Below are 18,714 nucleotides of genomic sequence, written 5' to 3'. Positions count from 1 at the left end.
CACATCCGTGTCAGTGTCTCTGGTCCACATGCCTTTTGGTGTGCTGGGAAGCTCTGGAGAAGTGCTGCAAACCACTTGAACCCCGCTGCACAGGGAAGTGTGAAGGAAGGACTGCGGATCTCAGAGAATCGCCTCGGACAACTCCTGTTGTAGAAGAGAAGCACAGATGTGGGATAAGCTCATGCAGCATCCATTACAACCCAAAAAGCATCCTCTTGGTCTTAGAAGCCACGGGGTGGAAGTCAGAACTCCTGGGGTTAGGTAAAGAGCACAATACTGGGGAGGGGAAAAACACCTAATTGAGAAATTCTCACCATGGGCACAGGATCACCTCTAGGGAGCCAGAGGCTCACCACCTCCTGGCCACAGCTCCCCTGCTGAAGAGGAGGAAGGCAACAGGGAGGCTTTCACGCCATGGAAAGCACTGAAAGCAACAGAGGCTCACACTGCAAGAGACAGCTCCCTCCCATTAAAAGGGAGACAGAGCTTTCTACCCTGGGAGTCAAGGGGGGTTCGCTTCTTCTAGCAGGGCAGAGGGAAAAGAGGAACAGAACAGAGTGGAAGAAGATTACCAAAATTATTAGACCTTCTTGGGGTCCCCTCACAGTCAATTCGCTCATTGAATGTGTAAAACAGGGCACAGCTCTTGAGAGGAGCCCTTGTTCCCCTCAGCAGCCCAAACCTCTCCACTCTCCACGTGACAGAGGCCACGTTAGCACCAAGACCTGGCCACCAAACAGCTGTCCAAGAGTTACATGCACATCTCTGCTCGAGGGAGAGGTGGGATCCGTTCAGAGGGGCTGGGCAGAACGGATGACATCTGCTGCGGTTGCCATCTGCTGATCCTTACTGCTCTCACAGTGGGGTCCTTCCCAGCCGTGGCACTCGCACCGGTAGCTCCCAGGCCCAAGGATGCATACGCCCTGGTTCATGCATGGGTTGGGTTTGCACAGGTTCACAGGGCTTTTTGCTTCTGCAACAAACACAAGCAGAACAGAAGGCTCATGCACATCGACGGAGTATGAATAGCTACGTCCATCAGGAATGCTGCAAAAATAACAGCAACTACATATCCCAGACATCAGAAAATGTCATCTAAGGCTAAGGGGATGGAAAAACATTTTAACATGGCAGAGGGTGCAAACCCACAACCCTGTCTTGACAAACTCCTCTGTGTTTAACCTGGACAAGAAGAATGGCTTTGCTAGATGTTCTGATCTGAAGGCAATAATTCCTAAACAAAAGCTTAAAAGAGTGACATCACGTTAGGCTGACTGTCAAAGAAAAGCAAAATGGAGCATCTTCAGAGCTGTGCACTGAACACACAAGCACCTTTAACCCCCCAGATCCAGACACTGCCAATGCAGAGCAAGACTCGTGCCCTGCTCCAAATCCCCCTTTGCCCTGGAGAAGACACGAGTTTCCAGCAGAGAGGAGCAGGTGCAAGAAGTCATCTGGGAACCAGGGATGGCACGAATGGAAACCAACAAAGGAAAAATTTCTGGGCTTCTTTTCTAGGAGGTTTGAGAGAAAAGCCTGCAAGCGCAACCCAAGTTCTTATTAGCCCTGTTCCTGTGAAGTATGTGACAGCTTTCCCAACCCTCTTAACACGGCAGAGCCCGGCTGTCAGCGGGGCTGGCAGAGTTTCATGCTACCTTGCTGTGAATACATTAGGTTAAGTAGCAGCATCCCAGAGGGGTTTGCTTCCAGTCTGCTGGCAACTCCACCGCAGCGTTGGTCGGGGTGTGAAATTCCTCCACTGAACAACTGCGTGATGGAGACTCTGGACCTGCTGGCCTTGCCTTTTGCTCCGCAGCAGAAAAAGCACACAGATGGAGTAGGAAAAGGGGGAGAAGGAAAGAATATAAATTCTATCACTATCCACCAGGACGGTTACTGCAGCTTACTGCATGTTGTACTCATTCTCACATCAACTCCCAAACTACACCTAAGATCGGCAAAATTATCTTCCTAATTAATTTTTTTGACAGTCAAATTCTAGGTCTGAGACATCTCAATCTTTAGTTCCTGGTAATTTTGTATGAAGGCAAGTTGGGTTCAACATTTCTGTTGTCATGAGAGATCCCAGATGGGGTCCTGCCTGACTGTATCCCCAGGAACAAGCACTTTTGCTTTCATCATTGGAGCTGCTGGCAATGAAAGCCGGAGGGACCACTTGGACCCACTACTCATCTTCCAGGTGCTGGCTGCTCCCCAGAGAGCTCTTCTGTGGAGCTCTGCTCCACATGCCATGCATCCACCTCCACGGCTGCCCCACAGCATAACCTTGTGGTCCCTGTTTGGGGGAATCATGCTATTTTGTCCAAACAGCATTTCTGTGAACTCAAGCCTACTGGTAACATAGTAACACCTTAAATAAGGCTCTTGCACTTCAGGGATTATACCCTTTGATGATCCCAAGAGTCTGTACTTCCATTAATCAGATTCATATATATTTAATGCTTGGGATCTTTTCTCCTAGAGCCTGGAATGTTTTTTTTTCCTCATCTCTTTTCAGCTGAGTCTTGGAATAAATACGATATTTCAGGTGTCCAGAGGCAAGGTGTTTTTCACATACTTTTATCATGAGTCATAATTTTTTTAAGTCCTTTCTTTCACAGACAATGATTCTGTTATTGAGTCTTGGACTTGGAGTAGAAGACTGAAGGAAGGGCTTATCTTTATATCACCCTTGGTCCCAGCCTATCTAGTACAAACAGCGATTACCTGCACATGAAATGAAAGCAGCAATTCAGTCTCAGGAAATGATATATTATTACCCTGACTCATTGAACCTTGCCATCTCTTCCCCTTCATCCATGGCATTGCAGTTAATTTCATGGTACAGTAGATTGTTTTAATAATAACACAGCTGAAAACACCACTGCAATAGGAGCACACTGAAAAGTTTCAGATAGAAACCATCTGCAGAGCCTGCCAGGAGACCGGCTCCTCACCCCAAAGAGATGGCTCTGTAGTTTTTTCTAACCCTGAAGGAGCCACAGACACATCGAGAGATGAAAAGGACTTTTGATTGTGCTGGAGCTCAACACGCTTCTTCATTTGATCTTGCAAATGGGTTAAAACATAACAAAAGCAAACAGCTAGATGTTAAACTCAGACTATTTTGAATGAGAAACATGGCGTGGCATTTTAACTAGAAGCACTTTTGCCACCACTAATGTCCTCAAACCAGGGCTGCTATCTTTTCAGAAAAGCTGATTTCCACCAAACACAGGCACTCACACGCAGCATGCAAGTGTTTCAAACATGGTATCAGCATCAATTTTTTCCCAGCTGGGGACTGGCCCTCAAGGCTTGAAGTTTTGAAGAAAGTACACTTTTTTCTTTTTTTTTTTTTTTTTCCTTTGCACAAACATGAGCTTTTACATGGATATTTGAAAATTCTTCCCTCCCATTTGGAGACAAGGATTTGGTCCTGCAAACAAAATGAATCAGAAATTGCCTAAAGGCCTTAGTTTAACAGTCTGCAGGCTTCAAAATGGGCAGATTCTGGTTTTAAATCCTGTGCAACACAAATAAAATCTTGAGACCCTACACGATAACTTCAGTAGCAGGACACTAAGGAAGAACAGGAGTGATGAGGTTTCAGCCCCACCACTTCGCAAACACCTGGGCACAAACCTGTTGAACAAGACAGCAGAGACCTCACTCACGGACCCAACAGAGTTGACTGCAGAAATGTGTCCCGTTAAACCCCCCCCAGCAACACTGCAGAGGGTACAGTAACGCACAGCAAATTCTACAGGTCTAAAGCAACATCAGAAAAAGAGCAAACTTCTTTTTCTTTCAGGGAAGGTAGAACCTAGACCTGGCAGGGCTGGAAAGAGCCAGTAACCTAAGCCCTGTCTCACCCACTGGACTGAATCTTAGGAAAGTTGGTTTCTATTCCTATAGGATTGCTTTGGACAGTCACCAGATCTCTATGCCATAGTTACCCCATCTATAAAATGCAAAAGATAATATTGAGCTTACTTGGTAAAGCATCAGAAAACCTAAGATAACAACATCTGGTGGCATCAGCATAAAGAGCTGGGATGGGACGTTCTCTCACCTTCACAGATTCTTTCAATGATGAGGTCTTGGTAATACTGCAGGTCTTCATAGGAGGAGATGTGGACCAGGTAGTTGGGAGACCCAGCAACCCTCAGCAGCGTGTCCCTCTGTGTGTCCCCAATGACAACCACAAACACCAAGATGCCATTGTCCCTCAGCTGCTGAGCTGGGGCAGCTGCACCCTCCATGCCGCCTCCATTTGTGAGCACCACCACCACCTTGTTGACACCAGGTCTCGCTCCTTTCTGCACCGTCATCACATCACCATAAATATGCAGCAAGGCGCTGCCAGCAGAGGCCAAGTCCCCGAGGAAAGGTGCCTGGTCGATGGCTTGGAGGAGAGCTGAATTGCTCGTGTGGGTGTCCAAAGCGAACACAGTGTGAGGTTTTCTGCTGTAGACCACAAGGGCAATTTGGGTGACATCTCGGTTGATGCTGAAGTGCAAATGGCTGCTCCTGACAAAGTCCCTCAGCCGCAGAAAATTCTCCAGGCCAACTCCAGCCGAGGCATCCACTGCAAACGTCAAATCAAGAGACTGTGCCTGGCAGCCTGCATAAAAGAGTGCAAACACGGTATTTTTCAAAATATATACGTACTCCTTTCTGACAAGGAAAAAAAAAGCAGGGGGAAAATGGTGGGAAAAATTAATCACTGCTGGTTACTGACTGTAAGGGGTGACCTATGACCCTTTTACACCAATGGATAGAGATCCACCATAATAAGCAGTGATGGAAGTTTAGTCCCTGGATCTGTGACTGACACAAACTAAACAAGGACATTCATCCTTCTGTCCTTCCCACCTCCCCAGTGGAGTTCAGAAGACCTCCTCACGGTTTGACAAACTCATCCCACAGTGCCCGTACCACAGCCTTACCTTCAGGACTGTCCACACTGCAGATTCTTCTCTGCAGCTCTGGGATCCTGTTGAACAGGTCCTGGGGGTCCGAGTAGACAATTGTCTGCTTTGGATTGCCAGTTACCTCAGCCAGCTCTGTTCTCACAAAGCTGCTGCCTACACCAATCAAGAAGAGACCTCGGTCCCTCGCATACTTAGCAGCTTCTGCCACTGGATCCTGGGACTTGGAGTCAGTGAGCAGGACAACCACACGTGGGAGATCATCCTGCACATCTGCAAAGACCGGAGTGCTCCTAAAACCGTGCTGTGCAACGTACCGCAGGGCTCTGCCTGTCAGGGTTCCTCCACCACCAAAGTTCAAAGCATCAATGCTCTTCATGAAACTGAATGCATCCTTGTGTTGCCCCACTTCAATAGGTATCCTGACATTGTTATCGTACTGGGCCACCCCCACGTTCATTGGTGAGTCCCGGCCCATCACTGCTTGAAGGAACCTCTTGAGGAACGCTTTGTAGCGCAGGAACCCTTCCAGCGTGACCCCCGCTGAGCTGTCCATCAGGAAAAGAAGATCCACACCACACTCGAGACTCAGCTTTGGTGCTGAAAAGGGAGACAATTTGTCACATGCCAGGCACCTCAGCTGAGACCTGCTGGAATCCCTTTGGTGTGGAGAAGGGACATAGCATCCAGTAACCTAAATGGTTTGCCAGATATGTCATGAGTTGGAGGACAACTGTGCCAGTCGTGTGCTTTATTTTGGTTGGATGCCACGTTAGCCTTTAGAGACAGGAAATATCTATGGAAGTCTGGGGGCATTCCTGAACTTTGGGATGGAAAACTTCAAATTAGAAATGACAACTCCACTCTCTGACTGCTTTAAGGAAAACACTCTGGGTTTCAGTATAATATGGAGAAAGGAGAGAGCCCAAGCACCAGACCCTCAACTGTAACACCGTAAGACACTCTGAAGTGGGAGTCTTGATTCTGAGAGAAGTACAAAAAGCATTTTCTGAAGATCAGGACCTTCTTGGGTGTCTTACATTGAACCCCCAAAATCAGGAGTCCCTCCTGGGCTCATGTGTGCAGGGAGAGGAGCAACAGACATATCTATGTGCCTCTGCCAGTCTCTCTGCTCTCCAGCTCTGCATTTAGACACAACAGCAGCTACAGCAGGGTGAGACTGTCAGTATTGGTGCTATCCATCTCCACAAGGTTTCTGAGCCATGAGACCCTGTCATCGGACCCGACACAGTCATAAGCAGCACGAGAGAAAACTCAGCCTGTTTCCTGGAGAAAGGCCCGAAGGCTGCAGCCCAACTCCAGTTGTCACTGGGCAGGATGCAAGGAAAGGACACAAAGGCAGGACCTAGCCGAGAAGAAAGGAGGGAGAACGCAAGTTCACACTTACCGCAGTGGATGTCTCCTCCATACCCCACCGGGCAGAGGCAGTGGTATTTGTCCAGACCTTCTGGGACACACGTGCCTCCGTTCTGGCATGGCTGGGAGTCACAAGGCTCTAAACAGGACCAGGGAAGGGAAAGACACAGAGTCAGCAGGGAGCTTGCCCCTTCCCATCCTGTGCCAGTGTGAGCATCTACATTACTGGAAAAGGGGTCAAACCTCTGCCCATCTTCCTGCAAAGTTTGAAGTAATCATAGATCGTCTGGGTTTGAAGGGACATGTAAGATCATTGAGTCCAACCATCAACCTAACACTGCCAAAACCACCACTAAACCATGTCCCTAAACACCACGTCTACCTGTCTTTTAAATATCTCCCAGGGATGGTGATTCCACCACTTCCTTGGACAGCCTGTTCCAATGTTTGATAACCCCTTCTGCAAAGAAAATTTTCCTAATATCCATCCTAAACCTCCCCTGGCACAACTTGAGGCCATTTCTTACCGAAATAAATCCCTGAGCATCCAACCGAACTATGAAGCTAGAACTGATTTAAGCTGGAGGTGGGAGTCCGTAACTTCCAGAGGACCTTTAACCTAGTTTTTTCTCTAATTAAAAGTCTCACCTTCCCTGTATTTAGTCTTTCTGGGTGCCCAAAGTTCTTGTACAACCATGCAGTGTATCTCACGGGACTGATATAGCTCTTTTTCTTAAAAGAGGCCACATGCAACCTCAACTCACCTCCATGGCAACTTCATTTTGGGATGGCTCTCCTACAGGCAGTGGTGAAGAGAGCAAACCAGACTGTGACATCATTTCACTTCCTTTGCAATAATGCTAATGAAGTTACATTTGTGTAAATACAGAATTGCTAAAGGTCATGCAGCCCTTCCAGATTTACACCAGCAATAAAGGGATCAGAGTCTGACCTGCTGCTTGGACAACGTTGTGATGACAAAGAAAAAGCTACTGTGACCTGAAGCAGCAAAAGGATGGGGTTAAAGGCAGAACTCAAGGACCATAGCTATTTCCACAGCCACAAAACCAGTCTGACAATCAGCAAGTGTCAGGTTCCCTGCTAAACTGATGATGTTCATGGTACCAAGTGGAAGCACCTCATTGCTTCTCCCCTAGCTGGAGAGCAGTGAGGCCCTGCAGGCATTGGGAAGCAGTGCAAGCCTCTGTCCCAGGAACACGAGCAGCCGAGGATTTACTGGCTTCTCAAATGGAAGGAGAAATGACAGGGAGATATTTTAATCCAAAAGAACTCTGGTCATAGATACCCAACGAGACAACAAAAACAGGACATAATATCAACTTCTTTCTAAGGATCACAATCTCTCACTCAGAATAAAATTTTTAGGAGAGTAAAAACCAATCTTTTTATTCTTCCCTGCTTTGTAAATAAAATTTTAAAAAAGGCTAAGTCCTACCTGAACATACAGTTCGGAAGCATCTGGATGGGTGTTTTATCAAGACTCTCTTCCATCTGAAACAGGAAGAATAAAACCTATCATGAATTTAAAGATCAACAAAGTATCTTCAAGGTTGACCTTACTGTGTTTTCAATGGAATGAATCTTCCTTTGAAAACGCAATTTTTCAAAACAAGTATTTCAAAAGAAAATGTCCATTCTGAGACATCATTTCATCAAACCTACTCTTTACATTTCAAGATTATGTATGTATTTTTAAGGCTCCAAATGACAGTGGTTTTTTAGTTGCTACTGAAGAGATATTAAACTTTTTGCTCCAAATTGGAACGAAAATAAAATTTTACAGCAGTGAGAACTTCTTACTCAATATTAATTCTGCCATTTAAGTTATCCAGCTGTAACCAGTGTACAATCAAGGTTTAGATTGAGAAGAAATCCTCAGTCCTCAGCTGTGCCTCCATGGGGGATTTTTCAACTTCCTCCATCATTTCCCTGCCCTAAGGTGACATGAAAAAAAACCACACCAAACTCTAGAGCAGAAGTGTGTATTTGTTACAGGTAAGAAGGCAGGTAACGTTGGTTCCTGACAGCATGATTTCTGCTTTTTTTCATCCCTATTAATGAGGTTTCTATTTCTCCAGCACCTGCAGCTTCACCATGCCACTGATTTTCCAGTGCTCTACATTAGGGGCACTCAAACTTGTGGCAACTGTGGCCAAAACCATCACTTTTGGGATGCCGTAAGTAAACCACAAGCTGCTCTGATTTCCCACATTGGCTCTGAGGTACAAGTATCTGGAAACGCTCACAGACATCAGGGTATGTCTGAAATTACCCATACAATCTTCCCCCAGTGTATCTATGCAGCAGGCTATCAATGCACAGCCCAGATCTGGCGTGATTTTCAAACACCAGTCTGACTGCCTGTTATTAAAAAAAACACATGAAGCATCTCTTCAAAGGAAAAACAATTCCCCCTACCAATTTCTGTACAACACCACTTCCACTCAGCTGTTTTCATCAGCAGAGCATGAAGCTGCCTTTCCCTTCACAGCTCATTTTTACAGCATTTCTCCCGCTGTACCAATTGCAGTGACAACACTATTTGAAGGACCTGACATGCTTTATGGGTTTTCAGCTCCAGCCTCCTGTTCCCGAGCAAGAGGACATTTCCCTCATGCAGCTCACTGCCGTCGACCTGACAATACAGCTCTTTGTGCGCACCCCGGTTTTGGCACTGCTGCACTACGACTGGGGGGATTTTCTGCCAGTGACTGGAGCCTTTCCATAGGCCAGATCCTCCCAAGCCCTCCAGGGCAGCGAAGCAAAGAAAAAGGGGCTTCTCTGAACGGAAGAAAGCCTTTCTTGGATGAAAGATGATGGTGTGGATGAAAACACGACTAGCACCAACACAGGGAGCCAGATCTAGAAACCCTCTGCAGCACATAGTCGGTACAGAGGTGTAAAGTGCAAAGCATCTCGGTTCAACAGGTAGGAAACTAATCCCAATTCCATTTATAATATTTATGGTGCTCTTGGGCTAATCATCTTCTGCTTCTTTGTCTCAGTTCCTCCTCTTACCCTTTGCTTCCCAGACCAGCCAACGGTCAGAGCAGGAAAAGCCTCTTCCTAGGTTTAGATACGACGTTTGCCTCATTCTCCTGAGATATCTTCATCCCAGTAAAGAGTTACGGTCAAATAAAAGCCTTATTACTGTATCTGTCATCTTCTCTCAGCCCCATTCACTTTCAGAGACGCAGGTGTCCAACTCACCTGTAGAAAGGGCACAGCGAAGCCCGCACTGTGTTTGGCTGCCGTGAGCCTTTCCAACACACATAGTTCCCAGCCAGCTCTTTCACAGTCTCCAGGGTCCTGCGTTCACAAGGGTGGGATTCAACTTTGCAGCCTGTAGCAAAGAACAAATCCAAACCAGGATCAATTGCCTGACAATACAAAGTCTGTGTGGGAGGAGAGCACCACTTTGAAATCAATTAGTCTTCCTCATCTACCTGCCAACAGCATACCAGGCAGTGCTTTGAGAAGCTTCCATGAGACCCTAGAAGAGAAATTTTTTGTCTCCAAGCTCACCAGCCTACCCCACTTTCTGGGGTGCTCACTGTTCAGCCTCCTTTGCTTTCCTATAAAACTTGCACTGCTGAGTTCAGTGTTCAGTGACAACTTTTCAGCCCCTCTAGGGCCTTCATCATTCATATATTTGATTTTCTTCTACCTCTGGACCACCTTCTATCTTTTCTATCTCTTGTGAGCCCCTGGTGGTCTCCCCTTAAGACACCCCCAAGTCCATTAGGAGATTTAACGCAAATGTGTTTATCCCTCCATTCCCCACGACATGAGCAAGGACCAATATTCCCATTTTCAGAGGTGAACCAGGACGCAGAGAGATTGAGGACCCTGCAGCTCGCAGGTATTTGGAGAGGCAGCTGGCAAGCAGGCCGTCCAGTTTGGGCACCAGAAGCAGGTTACCTCAAAGTGCCACATCTGTTAATTCCCCTGTACGTTTTCTGACACTGCCTCATCTTTCTCCCTCAGTGACATGGTCCAAGCTCAAAGCACGGGGGTGAAGGAGGAGCCAGGACAGGGGTTACCTGAAGTGGTGCCACTGCAGACAGAGCCAGTGAGGGTGCTGTACAGGCCGTTGGCAGCATCGTCAGCGTCTCCAGCAAAGAACACGTGCTGGTCGGTGGGCTCACTAGCCAGCACGTGCAGCTCCTCCCACCTGCCGAGCAAGGTGGGGTTCAACCATTTGACCCTTTGTAACAAGACCCTTAGTCATGCCCAAATAATTCAGTACCAAAACAAGTCCTGTGCAGCAAATAGCTGATGCAGAACCATGACACCCTTCAGTTTTCAAGATCCTGGTGTATTTAGCCTCAGGCAGTAGCATAGCTCTACCCAATGGAAGAGATTCCTTCACCAACTTTGGTCCTCCTTCTACACCAGCCACCAAATTAGCGTTTCCTCCATGCCCACAAATTCCCCTTTTCTCTTTCCAAAAATCATATCTAGCACAAGACCACCCCTCACGTCCTAGGACTTGCCATTTGGCTAGCTGGGCCTCCCTTTCCAACTCCGTGGAAAGCTTCCTACCTTGGAAACTTGATTCCCACTGCAAAAACTGTGATGTGTCTCTCCTTCACCTGCATTGCAGGCGTTGTGGTGCTGCCCTGCGACTTCCCATCCGAAATGATGATAAGGACTTCAGGGACACTCGAGTTTCTGCCACCAGGAAACCCCTTGCGGAGAATGTACTTCAGAGCCCGACCTGTCTCTGTGCTCCCACCTCTAGGAAGAAGGAAGATAAAATCAGAAAAGCAGAAATCAAAGCTCTTCTGCTAATGAATTTACCATTTGATTTTCAAATTTCAGCTTCTGGTAATGAGGAATTTAACGTATTTCTGGCTGTTGCCATAGAACACATCCACAGAGATGTCTAATCCTGTCATTCTTGTCATCTTTCTATCCATAGGTCCCATCTACTGACCCTTACCTCCTTCCTCTCCAACCCAGAGTGGTCGCCAGGAGACTTTTAACACACAGCAGAGTGTTTCTGCAATTGGAGCAGGAACCAGAGCTCTCAGATGTTTGAGTTTTATTTCCAACTTCAACAAATGTCTCAACTGCTTCTGTTATTCCATCTGAAAATTGCAGTCAATTCTTTAAGAGTTGTGTGGAAACGCTGTTTTACAACAACCTCATGTATTCCAGTCAGAAACACAGAACGAGTGGGCAAAATAAACACAGACCAGCATCTCAAAGTGGTTTCCTTTCTCTTGACACATAAATGTGCTATAAATTGTCACATATCACCCCTTTCCCTCCATGGGACCTTCTGCCGTTCTTAGACCAAGACCTAAGGCAGGGAGCTACACGTCCCAGCTTGTAACCGGGAGTCTGCAGTCCAGCAGTACCCAGAGAGTCCTTGCCTTTTTCTCCCTGGCTGATCTGCAGGTTAATTTGATGTTCTACAGAAAGTCATTTGTCCATCTTGTAGTAAAGGTCCTGAAAATACAAATGCTGAAAACTTCTTAGTGTATGCCTGGAAACTCAGAAGGACTGAACACAAGGCACGCTTTCTTCAGGGCTTCACCAGTACCTTTTACACTAGGAAAGTAAACATTAAGAAAAGCCAACTGATGCTCCAGTTGTCTAAACCCATGCTAAACTCAATTAAAAGCAGTATCTTCACCTGCTAGGTTGCTTGCCATCAGTGCTGGTATGACAGGGAAGGTGCACCTGCCACTGATGTTCACACAAGCTGCACCCCTCACTTCTTGTTTCGGAGACGGGAACCAGCTACCCCAATATTGTGTCAGCCCTTGAATTCTGCCCTGGAGAAGGAAATGTTTCTGAGGCAGAAAGTGATTAGTTCAATACTCAGCAATCCTCATCATCAGAAGCACATCAAGGAGCCTCTCAACCGAGACGTCAAACACCCCATTTTCCTGGAAGCCAACTGGAATCCATCTGTAACTATTTTATCTACTTTGAAATGTCAGCTTTTCATTTAAACTAGATGAAATGGCCGAGCACAAGGTCATTATTTCTCTTTGATCTGTCAGCATCCCTGTGTTGTCATCAAGGAATTTCAGTGCCAGACACCAAACACTGCTTTGCTTTCTCTGCTCTCACAGACTTCCAAGCAACAGCCGAAGAGGGGGAGTGTATCTTGTTTTCTGGTAAGTTTTTCCTGTAACATTACACGAGAGGTTTTCTTGATTTGATAAACTTATCATAGCAATACAAAAAAAACCCAGCCAATTGTTCTTGCTTGAAAAAGTCAAATGTGATCACATTTGCTTGCAATATGTACATCATGCTGAGAGCAGCAGACATCCATGAGAAATGTTGAGCTAACCTTTAGCCCTAATGCAGATCAGCTAAGAAAAGAGTAGACATTCTCAGGTCACACCAGTACCTCATCTATCATCAAACCAAGTGTTATTCTGGGGTGGCTGTCAGAGTCTCTGTACATCCAAATGTATTTCTCAGAGATGAAAAGTTTGGATTTTGAGAGGCTCTAAGGACAGTGCTTCTTTGGGCTTCTGGCTTCATTTCCTGAGATCATGGGAAGACATCCAAGTCTTAAGATTCAGGAAGAAAAAAGGTTTCCAATTGAAAACTCGATCCTCTTGAATTCAGCAGACACACATGCACAGATATCTAGGGACCAGCAATTCATCACTACCTCATAGGACAAAGTTGTAACCACCAAAAAATGAAGCAGTCTCCTGCCTTTGATCAGCCATGCGGGAATGCCACACTTGCTCTTCCCTGGAAGGATGTAACCCACCACTTGGCACAAACAGCCAGAAAAACCTGCCAGGACGGTCATGGAAAACTCTCCCCTATTTACTGCATTATAGTGGGACACTGAGAACTTTCTCCCCTATCAACTTTCACTGACAAAGAGAGACCAGATTGCACATTTCTAGCGGACTGTGGATTATGGACCACAGACAGTGTTCATCCACCTCCCTCCCTAGGGGCATCACGATGGTGTATGCACAGCAGAGGCAGAGGTGTCCGGACCTCAAAAAACTCTCAGTCCAGAGATCATTCATAGCCCAGAAAAAGAGAAGAGCTGTAAGATAAGCTGACCTGAACACAATCCTCTTGATTCTCTCTTTCACTTCTTGTTTGGTTAGATATGAATCCAGTGGGAATTCAAGGTGGGGAGTTGAGCTAAACTGTATCATTCCCACACGGACCTAAAAGAAAAGGTTAAAGATTACAAAAGATGCCTGTGAGTGTTTTACTCTTTTGATCAGTTTACAGATTTGGGAGCACTATACTGTATCGAGACAAACACTGTTTTGCGTGTTGAGCCACTGGCAATCTAAATGAACTTCAAAAAAGAGAAAAAGAGCATAAACCACACCATTACCTATACAGACTATAAACAAAGCAAAAAAGTTCATCTGCAAACAACATGAGCCTTTGCTGCAGTTACAGGCAGCTCAAGATCTATATTTATCCATTCAGAGCAGCTAGTAGCCTCAAGGACGGTAAGTTTATAAATAACACCTTTTATACCGAGCCATTTATACACTGTGCAAACAATCTGTCCATTACTAAAAGCAGCTCCCTCTGGCATTGAGCACAGTAGGCAACACAAACCAATTATTTTTCCCACTACCTCCTCTAAAACCATTCTCTATAGTTGAAAATGCAAACAGATTAAATGGTCTGTATTGGCCAATACATCCAGAATATTTCACTGAAGCCTTACAAGAAGTTTTATGGAATGTGACAACTTCAAAGGTGAAAAGACTACTGATTTTCAGTCCAGTCTATGCGAGGATTAAGAAAAAGACCAGGGGAACAACAGTATTTAAAAAAAACCAACCCACCAAATCTGCAAATATTAAATGTTCAAATTCTTTTGCCTAAGCCTACATTGCAGTTAGCTCCTAGATGCAAGTCTCTATTTTCAGTCAATTTAGTATGAGCCATGAAAAGGGAATTCCCATTTAAGCTGCGCCACCTGGCATCTCCCAAAGCCTCGCACACGCACTTTATCTCCATACCATCACTGCCCAGGCTGCGGAAAGCCTCCTGTGCTGTGAGGCTGTAAGCTGAGATTTGAAGGGTGAAAGATTTCTTAAACGAGAAAATGATGGAGGGGAACGGTGATTTCAGCTTCCAAAGGGACCCTGTAACAGGGGCAGAGCAGCAGCTTGCAATTTTAGGACCTGGATCGGTGGTGGTGGTTGGTCTGGAGGAGGTTTTTGGGTACAAGTCTAAGCATCCCTGCTGTGGGAACGAGGAGCAAACACAAGACCTGCCTCTGTTCCTTTGCTCCCAGATCTCTCTGGAGAATCAGACATGGACCAGGGGTCCTCAAAGTCACAGTAGGCCCATGCCCACTCTCTGCCCTGCCTCAGGTTCCTCTTTCTGCTATGCAGAGACCTTGCACCCCTGCCACAACCTTCCTAAAGACTTGACATTTACTTGTAAAGGCACTGGCAGGGAATCAAGTACAGCAACTACCCCAGCCCACCCCAAGGCCCCTGGCTAGGGATAGTATGATGTGGGACTGGATGCACAGCTGGAACCACAGCTGGGTCTGGCTTGAAAACCCCTCAGACAAACCCCGGGATGTGTCAACTCAGGTCCAGAGGTGCCTCAAGGACAGACAGCTCCAGGGAGCAGGCAAGACCTGAGGGAACCCGGACTGTGGTTATAGCGGCACAGTTCCCATCACTCCTTGAAGAAACATGGCACCCAAAATTAGACTTTGATTTGAGCCAAGGTCCGTAACTGGAGTGGACAAGAGAGAACCTGGCATAGCCACACGTGTCCATTTATCTTAGTGTGTTTTATATTGGGTATCTGTAAACACCAGCTGCTTGGAGTCCAGCTGGCAAGCCCCAGCCAGCCAGTTCTGTGCTCTTCTCTCTGGTGGGCACATCTCTTGCTGTACCACTAGCAGGCAGGGAGTGTGGTGATATCTTGGAGACCTATGGCAACATGCAGATCCCCAAACACCTCAGTATGCAGCCGGTGCCTTGCAATGAACTCCTTCCCTTCTGCCCTTTTGGCTTATTTTGGAATAGAGACCTTCTAGGAGAAGCTCATCAAGCGGAATGTATCATTTACCTCTGTACAGAAAGGTGATTAACTTCCCAGAGACTAATTTCTGCAACTTTCCAGGGACAAACAACAAAAAGATCCAACCATTTTAATCTATAAGCATCCAAAATAAAAATCAGTAAAAAAACCAACCCCAAATCATAATCTTTAACCTGAAAGATTATGTCTTTTCTCAAGACCAAATGGAACTGCTTAAAATCTGTGAAGAATCAAGAAGTGTCCTCCAACTCCACTGCTTCACAAGGAAGCTTTCACTGCACCTTTCTGAATCAATACTCTGTCCCCACGGTAGCTGCTAGGTTGAATTTTGTAATTTCACTCAGCACATTATCACTGGCCTTTCCACGCATCGCCAAGCTGCTTGAAACTAAAATGAGAGACATTCCTGAGACTCACCCTGTCTGGACGGATGTCCAAGGCATCACAGAGCTTGCCTGCGAAGTGCTTAGACCTCTCAAAGCTTCCTTTGCCAATGCTGTAGGAGCCATCCAAGAGGAAAAGGACATCTAATGAAGCAGAGCACTGCATCACTAGGAGAAAAAGACAGACACTGTGAAAGTGCACTCCATTAGTCTCTCTCTCTGGAAGCAGAAAGCCAAGAGCAGAAAATCCACATAAATGGAGTCACAGAGGACAGAATGGGGCAGCCCAGTGTTGACAACCCAAAGCCCACATGCACGCCTGCTCCGGCCTGCAGCAGCACCAGTTCAGCCCTCGCAGTCTACAACACCTTCACCTGAGGTCTCAGGTCCCCAGCCTGGCTTCAGCAGCTCAGTGAGAGCGCGGGAGCAGCCCCTCCGAGGAGCTGACGCCATGTGGTATCATTAGCCCCAGGGAGAGGACGGAGGGGTGAGGAGTGGGGAGAGGCGGCCATGCCTGGCAGGACCTGCAGGCTCTCCTAGCCCAAGGCATGGACAAGAATCCAGAAGGCATTTGCAAAGTGTACAGAGTCCCACGGAGCCAGATGTGTTTCATCTGCAGCACATTTTTCAAAACACACTCTTATTTTTCTAAACACAAACTCTCTGAACAGCTCTGAGGCACTGACAGGAACACTTTTCACAAAAATCTGCCTTTTATCCTGTCTTCAGAGACGTGTCCTTGTGTCACCCCTGCCTGCATGAACATGACCGCTCCCAAGTACAAGTTCTTGAGGTGCTTATGCTGCAGTGAAGCCCCGAATTTCATTGTCAAAAAGTAAAAGAAATAAAAAGGCAGCCTGCAGACTCTGAAGAGATATTTTCATAGCATTTACACAGAAATTTTAAAGCAGCATTTACTACAACCAACTTCAAGGGAAACTGAATCCAGAAGCTCAATACAGGGAGCAAGGACACCAACCTTCTAAGAGCCCTTTTGCTCCATGCCCTTTATCCCCATTATTATCATCCTCTTTTTCATTATCACTACTTTTTTTCAAATCGTTCCTACTAGCGAAAACCTCAATTTATAATTAGGGTCTTCTAACGCCAATTATGAGGGACTGAAAGTTGTTAAGCATTCCCTTCTGGGTCACTGGTTCTTCTAATACGGCAACCAGCCTTGCCCTGGAGCACCGCACTGGGGATGAGACGGAGCACGGCCTCCTTGCCTGCGCCGTCCCGGCTTGTCCGCCCTGCCCTCACAGCCAACCTGAATGTGGAAATGCAACAACCCTAGTGCTCACCCACAGCCACTGACCCTGGCTGCCTGCCCCCGCACGCACAGAGAAATCCCCTGCGCCCCCATCCCAGTTTGGGCTGAGCGCGGAGAAACGGTCTTCAAGTTGCTCTGGTACGAGGAGCAGGGATCTCCGTACTGCAGCTGCAGCGATGCAGCTCTCTGACAGAGACTTGTAGGCAGGATGTCTGCAGCCCACCCAAGGTCTCCTGGTGATGTGCATCAGTGAGAAACACCCGAATACGGCACATCAGGATGGAAAGTCTGGGCTGAACACATGGTGCTGTGGGATGGGGCTGGAGGGAATGCCTGGCATAGGAAAAATTTGAATTTATCACTTGACAGAGCGACAATAGAAAATAAAGGCTAGCGGAAGAATGCACGATAGAGTTTACAACTAACCAACTGCACGTACATCAGGGGAGCTGTAGGTGAACATGGTCTGCTGGCCAGCCAGAGCCCAGCGTCCCTACTCACAGCACCGTGGCTGGTGCTGCCTTTACAGCCCGAACAAATCAGCCGCATGAGAGGTCGGATCACAAATCAGGTCTGTAATTAAACACAGCTCCTTAAAACAGGATTGTTACGAACAGGCTCTGTAGGGACTGACAGAAACACCAGCCAGCTGGGAAACAGCCAATTTGGGCAAAGCAGAGTAGCCTGGCATCCCAGGAGAGCTGGTACCAATGAGGGGAAAAGCCAGGCTGGGGCAGAAGCAGCCACAACACTGTGCTTACCAGAGCATTGCTGGGGACTTCACAGACCAAATGGGGTCCAATAAACAAAAATAATAATAATAAAAAAAAAAAAAAAAACAACCAAAAACCCCCACAAAAACCTGAGTGAAACAAAGAAAGAAGGAATTCAGAAAGTAGATGACTTGCTTTAAAAAACAAACTTACACTGGCTAGCAGCTGAGATCTTGCCAATCATCTCCTGGTCAGCATGAATTTCTTGTATACCCAACACCAGCAAAACTGTGGGATCAAACAGATAATCACTCATCAACACTAGAAACTGCCTTAAAAAAGGAAAAAAAATAAAAAAACCCAACCAGACAGACATGCAGGCTTTAATCTATTAGCAGCAAAAATGCTGTTTTGCTGTATAGATTTCACACTCCCAAAAAATAATTTGGCGACACAGCACAGCAGTGTATCTATGGAAGGAAATTCCTCCCAGCCAGGACACAGAGAGCACGAAAAATGCTAAGGACCTGACTCCGGTGCCTGGGAGGACAGTCCCTGCAGGGAGGTTGCAGGAGAACAAGAGCTAGGCTGGCTCAGGCTCCAAAGATTACAGTCATAAGCACTGGAGACACCAAATACTTGCACTGGAGAAATCTATGAACTTCTAATATCATAATAGTAACATCAGCTTTTCCCATATCGAAGGGACTCTTTGCATACAGATCAGTCTCCAGGTATTATTTTCTCCCCTTCTTTGTGAAATTATTTTTCAGAGGTTTATCTGTAAAGCTCCTGCAGAGGCCCCCATTTGGCTCTTGTTCCTGGGAACGAAGAACTCCAGACGGAGATGTGGAAGCATCTGAGGCAGAAACCACTGATGGAAAACAATAACTTTAAACGTACCTTGGGGAAGCAGGAAAACGCAGATAGACTCAAAGGACAAGTGGCCCATGGTGACAAATCTGAAAGGAAAAAAAAAAAAG

General features: G+C 46.5%; 1 protein-coding gene across 1 annotated transcript; it reads right to left on the bottom strand.

Moving 5' to 3' along the window:
- Positions 1–10: 10 nt before the first annotated feature.
- VWA2 (von Willebrand factor A domain containing 2) lies at positions 11–18,683 on the bottom strand. Its single transcript, XM_074159105.1, has 13 exons — positions 18,635–18,683; positions 17,945–18,019; positions 15,780–15,913; positions 13,389–13,498; positions 10,878–11,072; positions 10,376–10,506; positions 9,543–9,675; positions 7,768–7,823; positions 6,343–6,450; positions 4,953–5,534; positions 4,076–4,627; positions 851–973; positions 11–144 (listed from the first exon to the last, which is right to left on the bottom strand). Exons 1-13 carry the CDS (start codon positions 18,681–18,683, stop codon positions 11–13), a joined length of 2,382 nt encoding a protein of 793 aa, XP_074015206.1.
- Positions 18,684–18,714: the final 31 nt, after the last annotated feature.

This window comes from Numenius arquata, chromosome 15 (genome assembly GCF_964106895.1).
Source record: "Numenius arquata chromosome 15, bNumArq3.hap1.1, whole genome shotgun sequence".
Lineage (NCBI taxonomy): Eukaryota > Metazoa > Chordata > Aves > Charadriiformes > Scolopacidae > Numenius > Numenius arquata.
Note: the sequence above shows the minus strand (reverse complement) of the source record. Positions and strands in the feature narration are given on the sequence as shown.